General features: G+C 42.0%; 1 protein-coding gene across 2 annotated transcripts; it reads right to left on the bottom strand.

The window, feature by feature from the left end:
- Window positions 1–1,891: 1,891 nt before the first annotated feature.
- LOC109397865 (probable E3 ubiquitin-protein ligase makorin-1) lies at window positions 1,892–10,681 on the bottom strand. Of its 2 annotated transcripts, none has more exons than XM_029854615.2 (4): window positions 10,271–10,681; window positions 4,569–5,491; window positions 4,240–4,504; window positions 1,892–4,057 (listed from the first exon to the last, which is right to left on the bottom strand). In XM_029854615.2, exons 2-4 carry the CDS (start codon window positions 5,468–5,470, stop codon window positions 3,938–3,940), a joined length of 1,287 nt encoding a protein of 428 aa, XP_029710475.1. In that variant the 5' UTR covers window positions 5,471–5,491; window positions 10,271–10,681; the 3' UTR covers window positions 1,892–3,937. The 2 variants fall into 2 exon arrangements, with proteins under 2 accessions (XP_029710475.1, XP_029710476.1); XM_029854616.2 differs by lacking the exon at window positions 10,271–10,681 and adding an exon at window positions 10,034–10,259.
- Between the last annotated feature and the right edge of the window lie 1,182 nt (window positions 10,682–11,863).

Genomic DNA, 11,863 nt, shown 5'->3' with positions numbered 1-11,863 from the left:
CTTGCATGTGTTCTAGAAATATCAGGTTTTAATAGATCTGCAATAAATTAATCACTAAATCTTATTTTAGATGGTGTGAAAATTATAATTTCCATGCACAAAAAACGGAGGACGCAACTTTTTCGTGTAAAATCAAGTATAATTTTAATTTCGAATGTTTATTTCCTGAAAATACGTTTTAGACAAATGGACTTTATTCGCCATTCATTAAAAGTTCAAAAAAGTTCGCATATCAAGACCAACAATTGAAAAGGCCTCATCAACATTGCGTAAACAAACACGTTTCCGTCGACTTGAGGCCTTTTGAGCTGCACCCACGCATATCACCACCATTAACAGAAAGCTTGGTGTTTGCGCTTTCTGTTAGTAGTGGTGAGGTGTGTGGGTGGAGCTCAAAAGGCCTCAAATCGACAGAAACATGTTTGTTTACAAAATGTTGATGCGGCCTTTTCAATTGTTGGTCTGGATATTTCAAAATACTGAGGGTGTCCATTCTGCCCCGGGTGTCCATAATGCCCCGCCTACCCCTAACCTTGGTAATGTTCGTTCTTTGTATTTATGTATGTGAAATATTTCTCAGTTGAATGGTAAAACCAAATCTCTGAAGTGTAAATGTGAATAGTTGATATAAGAAAGTTGAATTCTAGACAAATAAATTAAATTGAAATTGAATAATAAATTATAGCTGTCGATTGCTATATTTTGTTTGGTTTTGTTTTCAGGTTTATCGATCTGTGTCCAACGACCTAAGATATTTGTTCAGATCCAAGTGAAATTCACGTTTTAAGTATGGTTATAGCGTTATAGTGAAGAGGTGTCATATGTTGATCTTCGTAGTGAATCCAGAAAATGTAGGTAGTTCAATTAACCCTCAAAGCCCCAGGACATACTTCTTATTTTTACCCGGCTGATACTCAGGAACTATAAAATATAAAAATAAGCGGTTTTCACTATGATCGATGGGAAGAGTTGTACTTCATGCAAGGGTAATTGTCAAATCGGAAGTCCATGCTTGAACCCGATTTTGCACCGGAAATAAGTGTTCCCTGGTTCAATGTTTCGGCGATTCGTCTAAGAATCTGGCATTTTAAAATAATTCCGAACTCTTCAAATGGTGAAATGGTAGGCCAATGTCAGAACACAATGCTGAGGTTGTTTTCTAGCATGAGTTGCATGTGAAACTTGGTCCCAGATGTGTACTTCCGGTAGGATTCGGAATACACTGTTCCCTAAGATCCATAATCAGTTTGTACATGAAAAGATTATTTTAGAGGTTTTGTGTCTATGAAGAATTTGTTCGGTATACCAAAAACCTTGTTTTAAAAGTATCACACATGTGATTAATCCATCTAGAATTCAAACACGGGTCATACTTAAGCAAATGAATAATTATAAGACCATTGCATACTTTTAGGCGTTTATCGGTTTCTGTCCTAATTTACAAAATTGACTCTACTTTGTTTAAACACGTTTCGCTAAGAAATTAAAGGCCAGATTTGGATTTCAATTTAATAGATCTACCGAGAATAAACAACTATTTATTGAAAAAGTAGCCAAAAGGCAGCTGTAGAACATATCGCCACAACATTGCACCAGGGAACACTTATTACCGGTGCAAAATCAGGTTCAAGCATGGACTTCCGGTTTGACAACTATCATTGCAAGAAGTATAACTCTTTCCATCGATCATAGTGAAAACCACTTATTTTTATATTTTATAGTTCCTGAGAATCTACCGATTAAAAATAAAAAGTTTGTCCTGGGGTTTTGAGGGTTGAGATCATTAGGATGCAATAAAAATATACGTCACGATGCGCGAAAAATCAAATCAAACAAGCGAAGGGGAGCACTTTCTTTCATCAACTGATGCAGTCAGTTCAGTAAAACCAGATTTCTTTTTTTTTCTAATGTTTGCTTCAATCTAGTAGATATTTACCATAATGTATATTAAACTTTTGCCATTCGTATTTTTTTCAGTTTTTTCCTCTCAATCTAATAACACATGCAGCTGTTCGATTCCAGGAATCGCTTCACAATTTTTTGTTTGTTTCTTCTGTTTGCATTTTTTTTTGTTTTGCTCGCGCGTAGTATGCCAGTGGTTAGTATTGTTTTGATCTCTCGAATTCACAAAGTCATAATAATGATCGACAACGACGACAACGTTTTGTTAAGTGTTCTGTGTTCGTATGTTTTTTTTTTCTCGCTAAAAACAACTATTATTGTAAGTTTTATTAGGTAATATATATATAATCGTAATAATCCGTTACATATAATTGATGATTATTGATAATCATTTTCAATAGTGTTGTTTAGGCATTTAGCGGATATTCTTGCGCTTGAAGGTGTGTGTGAGTGTGTAAACGTGTTTTGCGTGTCTGCTCATAATAACGATCACACTTGTTTCATAAGGTAGGTGTGTGTAGTGTATGCGTGTTGAATGTGTATTTCGGTTTTGCGTTTTTGATGACTTTCTGTGGCGCCTACATTTGAATAGTTTTGCTCTTTATAAACGATTCTATTGATAATCAATCGATTCCTAATATAGAAATAGATATTGTTTATTAGAGTTTAACTTTTTTTCATTGATACATTTCTTTTGCTTCAAACCGGAGTATAATATGTTTGTATTTGTTTCATTCGCCCTGCCTGGCAACGTGCTCGTTTGCATCACTCAACTGTTTGAAATCAAAAATTTCGAATTTGAGCCTCCCACCTGTCGTCGTCAGTACAAAGCAAGGGCTACTTCGAACGTGTTTGCATGAATCGGAGGTGAGAGAATTGAGTGAACAATAGAGGGAAGGAGCGAGAGGTAGTAGAATCCGATGATTTTCAGGTACAAAACTATACGGTTTGACTTCCTAAACGTAAAATTGAGCTAAATTTTGAGGGCAATCGTTCATTTTTTTAGAACGCTTGCGCAATGATCACGCGGATACTCGGCGACTTTTCTTCTCAAGCGGAGGACAAGTGCGATATCCGGCGCGGAGTGCTCTCTCTCCAGGCGGAGGCAGGTGGGTTATATGGCTTTCCGTTATAACTTAACAATAACTCGATAGCGATGGGAAATCGACTTTTTTTTCTCAAACTTATTACACACTAATTACAATGTACCAAATAAAGTAGAAATGACGATAATAGTTATGAACAATTGTTTGGAAGAATACTCCCTTGCCAGAACGAAGAATCTTCGAATCTCTACCTTCAGAACTGGGCTATTTTAACACAGATGATCAATAGACTGCCGAATTTTCACACAGAAAATAGAAATACAGAACAATCTTCAAATAAATAAGTTAATCAATCGATAACGCATAAGGACGTGAACATTTTAGAATCGGGGCAGAAATCATGAAACAACAAGAAACTCGACATCAACAATTTTACGAGTCTGTCCCGCGTTTTTCACAACGGGGCACAGATTATGTCGAATACGTCAGGAATTTCCTACAGTTTAGGCACGCCGCCAAGCGGAATCCGGGCGCCAATCTCACTCGCACGTGTAAACAAAGAGCACGCCATCTGGCGGAGCCTACTGCGCCATCTGTCGTGGCCTACTATGTATCTACTAACCTGGTCGGGGCAAAGACGAACACACGTTTTCTTACTCTCCTCCACCACCACCAGGTCCGACGGCCACGAGCGTTGCTCCTCCACTTCCAATATGGACTAAATAGACGAAAATACAATTACTGCCGCCGCCGCCGATGCGGTTGTTACTGTTGCGGCTGGTGCTACCACCGCTGCCGGTAAGGATTTGATAGTAATAGTAGTAGTAAAGGTATTGGTGGTGTTGGTACTGTTGCTGCTGCTGCTGCTGGTGGCACAATTGGCCATTCTGGGACTGCTGTGGCTGCAGCTGCGACTGATCCTGGTGCGTTTGCTGCTGGTGCGACTGGCGGGCTATTGCTGCTGCTGCTACTGTTGTAGGGCTGAGCAACTAGATGTCGTACAGATCGTACAATTCGGACATCTCCGAGTCGTCGCTGTCGGAGAAGATCGACGACACAAAGTCGGTCAAAAGGCGCCCTCGCTGGTGCAGCACCTCGCGGAAAAAGTCCTGCGGATGGGGGAAAAGGTCGGTTAGTTGTTGCGCAGACAGTGGCAAAGCCCTGCGTGAAATTACCCCAAAGGATACGATTATAGGCCAAGTAGATTACATTTCCAAAATGGGTAAGCGTTAACCTAAACCGCCCTGAAATCTGGTGCAAACTACCTCTTGTACGAATCGAAAATTCTTACCTGTAGATGGCTGATCCGCAGTCGGCTGTCGGTCTGTCGAGACGGACCACCCACATCGACCAGCTGACCGTTGGGCAGGGCGTGCTTGTAGAAGCACTTGTTCCCGAACGGACATTTGCCCGTACCCTGCTTAAAGTGCTTGCAGTGCGTCGTGTTGCAGGCCTTCTTGTAGTCGTTGATCAGCTTATCCTTCTCCTCGCGGCTCTCTACCCACACGATACTGGGACACACAAAGTCCGACGAGATGCGACACGTGGGGCAGCCTCTGAAAGCGTAAAAAAATTACGTGTTATAACTCTGCTTATGTCGGATGGAAAGATTACCCTTACCGTTTGATCTTGTTCTCGAAGTTCTTCGCCTGTCGCCACGTCCGGATGCACTCCAGGCAGAAAATGTGACTGCAGTTCGGCAAGATTCCGAACCGTTGCTCCCGGCTCGGCTTCTCCAGAATCACCTCCAAACAGATGCCGCAGATCTTATCCTTCGATCGCTGGATGGCGAACGAGTGCTCCATGTCCAGCTCGTGCTGTTTGATGCACTCGACATTGTGCAGCCGCTGCTGTTCCTTGTCCAGCGGGTTCAGACAGAACTTACCGCACAGCTCGCACATAGCTCCGTGGGCATACGGGCACGTGTCCACCATACAGACGCCGCTGTTCTCGAAGTACGGACATAGCACAGAATCGACGTGGTCCTCGATGATCCCCAAGCCGTTGTGGTTGTTGTTCATTGTGACAATGGCCGCGTAGGACATTCCAGCGGCAGGGACGGCGTCTTCCTCCTCCGCTTCGTCATCAGCTACCACATCTTCTTCGGCCAAATCCATTGGAACTCCCAGTTCTTCCGGTGAAACCTCATCCGCCTCTTGCACCTCAACCGAATCAGTAGGGGGTTGCCACTGTTTGAACTTCGGAACGAATTCCGGCGCGTTGATCCACTTGAGAGGATCAATTGTGAAACTGCTGCTGTTGGAACTGGTACTGGGTCCTGGATCGGCTGCAAACGATGGACCGGGTTCCGGTTGTTCCATAGCGGAGGCTGCATGTTCATTCCGACAGGACGACCCGTAGCGGCAGGTGCCCATTTTGAAAAATTTACAAATTTCTTTCGCTGCAGCCGCGGGAGATTCCACCGTCGACGACGAGGACAATGACGACGAAGACGACGAGGGACCAGCTACTGATAGTGATGAACTGGCGACGGCATCCAGTAGGGCCGTGGGGGACTCCATGTTTTGTAGGATAGAACGCGTCTGGAAATTAGAGATAATAATCAAATGATTAGAAAGGACAACATAGCCGATGCGGGGATATTATGCAGATAATTATGTTTTTACGGATATGTAGTTCGAAAGGCGTTTCCATATGCATCGGAGTTCGTTTCTGAGCATTGCAAGATACATGGATCGTGCAAAGGCCGTATACTACAGTCAAGCTGCACTTACCTAAATAAATACAGAAGTACATCTCGTAGTACATCCCAAAGAAGCTGAAGAAATCCCTGAAGGGACTCCTAGAGGAATCCCTGAAGGGACTTCTAGGGGAATCCTTGAAGGAATACCGAGAGGAATCCTTGAAAACTCTAGTTGAAATCACTGAAGGAACTTCAAAAGAAATTGTATGAGGAACTCCTGGGAATTCCTGAGAAATTACAAAAGAAATTCCACGTAGAATCGATGGATCAACTGCATGAGGAATCCCTGAAGAAATTCGTGGAATCCCAACAATGTCAGCTGAATAACAGCTTATTCAGCCAATTTTTTTTAAAATCAAGCATAAAAGCGGCTTGTTCATCTGTTGTACAGCAATAATGTTTGTTGGGATGAGTCTTAAGGAATTCCTGAAGGAGCTCCTGGCAAAATCTCTGAGGCAATTACACTAGTAATCTCTCCGGCATTACAATGAGAAATTTCTCTGAGGGTATTTCCTAGGAAGTGAAGAAACATCTAGAGGGATACTCGAATGAACTACAGAAGAAGCCACTGACGAATTTTCCAAAGGAATCCCTGAAGGAACCCACGAATGAATTCCCGATGAAATTGCTTATGAATTTCAAGAAGAAATTCCTGGATGAATCCCAGAAGGCGCTTCTGGAAGAATCTCTGAAGGGATGCTTGAAGGGGTTCCTAAAAAATATCTCAAGCAATTCTAGAAGCAATTCCTCAAAGAATACCAGGGAAAATCTCTGAAGAAATCTCTAAAAAAGTTCCTGGAGGGCTCACTTAATGTGAAAGATTTCAACAGGGCTGAAGGAATCACTGAAAAACATCATGGAGAAATTCCTGAAGCACTTCCTTATAAATCTTTGAAGAAACTTTTGGAGAAAACTCTGAAGGAGTCCCTCGAGGAATTCCAGAAAAAATCCTCAAGGAACTGCAGGCGTACCAGCCCTCGTACAGAACACACTAAATAAGTTTTAATAAAGATTGTTTGAAATTTAACAATTTTGGCGATAGCAAAACTCCAACAGCTTCGTCTAACCTACCGGAACTTGAATATGCTCTTCCAACTGAACAGCAGCTATGATGAAATCCTCGTCCGGTTTCATTTGTTTGATGATCAGGCGTGATAACACACCTGCATAGCCAAACTGGGTTGTTGAAACGTATTCAATATCGAATTCGCAGCACAGCAGAGTTAACGCCTATCTTTGCAAACGGTTTGCTGTATGCAAAAGTATTCCTTTCTTTGAACCAAAAATCCTCAGCAGTTAGTGGTTGATGATCGGTTTGTAGCTTGAAATTTCTTCCAAGGATCATGCGATAAAATTTGAGTACTGCGAAAATCAATGCCTAGCCTTCTTTTTTCTTGGTTGTAACCGACTGCAGCTTGAGTACGGGAAGCGTGAGCGAATGCGTTCAAGTTTCCATCAGGGAATCGATGCATAGCAACTGATCCAATACCCGATTTTGATGCGTCTGCAGCGATGATGATTTCCAGTTTAGGGACGTAGTACGTTAGTAGTAGATCTGATTTAAAAATGTCTTTTATCTTCTGAAATGCATGTTGGCTCGTTAAAGACCAGTTGAACGAAACAGGCGCGCATCGAAGGGTCATCTAAATTGATGCAATCTTTGCACAAAGTTTGAGTAGAAGTTTAATGCGCTCAAAAAAGAACGAAGACTGGTGATATCGGTGGGCGCAGGCGTCTTGACGATAGCTTCAATCTTCGATGGATTCGGGCGTACAGCATCTTCATCAACAATGCGAAATAAAAGGAGTTGAATCCATGTCAAGCTGCCATTCAAGATATGGACGTCGAAGTCGAGGAACATGTCAACCCTGTTGCTGTGAATTTGGCAGAAACCCATTAGGATATGTCGATTAGCTATGAGCCTGACTCTCGCGAAATGGAAGTAAGTGAAGCAGGAACACCCAGCACTTTGCCTAAGTTGGAAGTTCGAACTCGTCCACAAAGGTCCATAAAAATCCCGTCCAGATTGGAGCCATACTGGGTATTTCATGAAGAGGTTCCTGAAGGAAACCATGAAGAAATTTCTGGACGAATCCTTTGCGGAATTTCTGGAGAAGTTAAAGAAGAAATTGATATGACCAGATGTTGTTATATTGGCTTAGAAAGGTAGGTTTTTTAATAGAGGATATCCTACCTCAACGGTGCTCATTTGACACTACTACGTGCGAGGGCAAAGGTCATCTCTCTGGGCGAGAATGGATAGTTCAACGTTAGGTCTGCAGTGAGGGGAGGAACGATGAAGCTGTAGATGGATGTGGCCAGGTCAAATTTCTGTCGACTTCCTTTATTGCAGCTGCGCTGCCATGAGCCTCTGAATCTGCCTCTGCCGCGGCGTTCTACTGGGTTACAATCTAACGCTTGTTTGCAGATTTCGTTCCCGCCCCTGCGTAGAGTGTGGTCGACCAACCTCCACTTTCGCTTCCGAATTTCTGTCGCTATCATTGGCTTTTGATGACACCGACGATGTACCTAGCTCCACTTTGGAGATCTAATTGTGAGGGCACCATGCACGAATTATATACCGCAGGCATCTATTGCTGAAGACCTGCAGCCGTTGAGTGTTCTCCGCTGATACACACCAAGTTTCACTGACGTATATCGGAACAGATTTCACGTTCGAGTTGAAAATTCGGATTTCGGTGCGTCGACTAATCTGATTGTTTTTCCATATGTTTCTTAAACTCGCAAAGGCAGCCCTCGCCTTCTTGATCCATGCACCTCTGGTGCCACCATTGGCAGTTATTTGGCTACCAAGATATTGGAAGCTTTCAACATTACCCACTGCTTGTTTACATCCATCGATTTGGTCTTGTTGACGTTGATGGTGAGACCTGCACAGCAACCCATGATTTGGTTCACGATCAATCGCACCAACCAGGATCTTGTAGATTACGATGCGGAACAGTAGCGGTGATAGTATATTGGGTTTCTCATTAATGTGTAGACTTGTGTGATATGTAATTTGAAAATCCACTGTATTTTCATTTCCCAGCGATATTTCACACTAATCAAACTTAATTTTTGTTCAACAGTTGTGCAATCGATAACCCTGTCATGAACTCGAGCTAATTTGTGAACGTTATCCGCCGCGAAATCGTGTGCGAAATTCGACTGTGATAATAATGAATTCGGGCCGAGTCTAAATGGGTGCAAGTGTCGCAATACATAATTGCCTCACTCCAGCAACGTCCCGCATGGGATCGGACAAAACACCGTTGTGCAGTACTCTGTACGAAAATGCCCTGTACTGTGCTTCAATGAGGCCGATGACTTTCTCAGGGACTCTTGGAATTCATTGATTTGCTCCAGGATGACACGGAGCGTGACAATATTTAGCTATATTCCGTCTCTTTCTTCATCATTACCCTCGAAACTTTAACGATGCAAATTTCCAGTTCCAGTGAACTGGTCTAACTGAAAACTTAGTAATTTGGAATTTGTTTATTTATTCTTAACGATAATCTGTTAGTGAGTACCTTATATCAGGTCAAGGAAACGACTGTTAGAAAAATTTTACATTAGGAGGAACTTAGTCAATTGTTTATCACATGTAAGCAAACAAACGATCAAATTGTCAGCCCATTTGATGCAGTATTCAAAGTTTAAGATCAATGATTGATGATTCTGATGACGCCCCGTAAAGCCTTAAACATTGGTATTGTTGTTATTACTGTTAATCATCACAAACATTCCAATTCAAATCAGATCAAATTGCGAAAAAACTTAATCATTTAACTTAAAACGTAACGATAATTAAACCCAAAAAATATTGTGATGATAATTGATGACGTTTGAATAATTTTATTCATTAATAATGAGTATTTTTATGATTAATTACATTCTTCTTTGGATTGTCCTTTGGTTGTTCGCTACAATACTGACATGTGCAGCGTAGTTGTCGCATGTTAATAGGGATTCCCATAGAACATGGGACAACATGCTGCACACGGCAGAATAGGTATATCAAGAAATAAAGGCCCTTCTCAAAACTAAGGCTAGAGTTAATATTACAAACCGATGATGCAAATTGTGTGTTTTAGGCGTAATGAATAGTGCACAGTTTGAGACAAACACATAAATAATTAAGAAAAACATCGTCATTTTCGTTGGATCTGGAATTTAAAAAAAATTGCAGCTCCAGCTGCTGCGCTTTAATAGTCCAAAATCGAAGAAGGCATAAGCACCATACAGATATAAACAAAACTGCACTCGCGGAGGGGATCGATATTTGGACATATACGCAATGCAAAGAAATGCGTTCCAAATTTTCGAGGTTTCGTTTGATGAATAACAAAACGCGTTTTGCACATCCAAAAATTACCTTAAATTCGGACCACCAAACGCAGACACCTCGAATGATGGACAATAAACAACGAGTGTGTTTTTGTCAAAATGTCGATGGTCTTTTTTTCCTCTTTGCTTTCTTTTTGTCCACCTTTACCTACTTTTGAGGCTAATCCCCTCCCGAGCGAGAGTGCAAAGCACTTCCATTCATGGGGGGCGCAACCTGTCGCAGATTTTGTCCCCGAAATGTGACCCCACCCGGAACGCTACTCACCGGAATCCAGCAGCAAACTCGAATCCTCGGATGTCTCTAGCCGCTGACGGTCGGTTCCTCCGGGGTATCGCTCGGTAATTCCGCAAAAATCGTCACAGAAAAGAGCTTTTTTTCCTTCACTGTTGTCTGCTGCCAGTGGCTGTCTCGTCTCTCTCTTCTTTTGCTCGCTGTCTGTCAATGTTCTTTCGTTACCAACACACAATCCGCGCTGTTCGCGAGAGACACAGACACGATCCACATAAAAAAAAAATACACGATGGATTCCGTCACACTCGCACTGTTGCTGCTGCTCGCTCGCTGCTGTTTCGCTAGCTCAGCGTTCGCGGGGTTCGCGGATTCAATCAAAACGCACCGCAGCAAGTGTACGCGACGTTTTCGACGGGCCGAAATCAAATCGCAGCACACACACACGCTTAGCAACGGTTTGGCAAAATGCAACCACGAACAAACAAAAGAAATTAACGGGAGACGAAATGTCAAAACAAACTGTCAAATTTGGTGAAACTATAACGGAACTGCTCGAATATATAAGACACTTTAGTGTCCAGGGTGCGGTCAATTTTCCCGAAAGGTAAAGTAATTTTAAGATAAGCTCTGGACAACGGATTCCATTCGCGACTACGAAGGTAAAAGAGATTCCAACTCCTTGTCGCTCTACACGCTCAAATCGGTCACCTCAAAAATGTGTAAGGATCACTCATTTGTGCATATTTTCCAGGACCACACTAAATTTGTGCAAAGCGACCTTACACATTTTTGTGTTGATGCCTGTGAATCGAAATAGTCTGTGTAACTGTCACACATCGAAGCGTTTGCAGACTGATTTGAAGAATGTGTGAAGGTTACACATTCTGAAAACGCTTCGCTTGCTGCGAGAATGTGTGAACGTTACACATTCGACTAAATTTATTCTTCTGATTTTTGTTTGAAATAGAAAACAATAATTTTCACACAAGTTTATTTAAACATTATAAAACGCGTATTACATGAGTTTTTGTGCACAAAGGCTTCAATTATGTCTCCGATTCGAGGTGTTTTTACAGGTTGCTTTCTTCCGGCCACAATTACGTGGTAGGCAACCGCCGCCTTCTCTTTTCCAGCTATGATCATCCGATCTGTCCGAAGCCTGCTGCGAGCAAATACAGTGACCCCACAATTTATGAATCGGCAAAAATGACCACAGTTTATGAATCACTCCATTTGATCAACATGGTGATTCATAAATAGTGTACAAAAATTAAGGTGATTCATCGATGTGGGGTCACTGTATCTTTTCCCTTGGATGGGACATTTTGGTTTAAGGTTCCTTCATCGCTTTTTAGTCTAAATTCAAGAAAAGGTCGAAAATTTATTATCCTTATCTTTCATTTTATTATTTAATACTCACTATGATGGGAAACAACATAAGCTCGCGAACACCGCAGAAACTTTTATTTTCTTCGTAAATTTGCTGCTGAGCAGCCAAAAAACAGCTCACCAGCGCACGTCAACTATAGTAGTCACAATGGCCAGTTAACTTTGTAAACAAAAATGTCTTCTTCAAGCATTTGCCAACTAAGACGGCTTGCACAAAAATGAGTAAGGTCCCATCAG

This window comes from Aedes albopictus, chromosome 1 (assembly GCF_035046485.1).
Source record: "Aedes albopictus strain Foshan chromosome 1, AalbF5, whole genome shotgun sequence".
NCBI classification, from domain to species: Eukaryota; Metazoa; Arthropoda; class Insecta; order Diptera; family Culicidae; genus Aedes; species Aedes albopictus.
The sequence above is the reverse complement of the archived record's forward strand: the minus strand, read 5'-3'. Positions and strand labels throughout refer to the sequence as shown.

What these genes read in the sequence shown, in the direction of transcription:
- LOC109397865 (XM_029854615.2), bottom strand. Translation starts at nt 5,470, where the DNA reads ATGGAGTCCCCCACGGCCCTACTGGATGCCGTCGCCAGTTCATCACTA. An exon ending in TTCGAGAACAAGATCAAACG is followed by an intron (nt 4,505 to 4,568) that starts GTAAGGGTAATC and finishes TTACGCTTTCAG; the next exon opens with AGGCTGCCCCACGTGTCGCA. An exon ending in TGCGGATCAGCCATCTACAG is followed by an intron (nt 4,058 to 4,239) that starts GTAAGAATTTTC and finishes CCCCATCCGCAG; the next exon opens with GACTTTTTCCGCGAGGTGCT.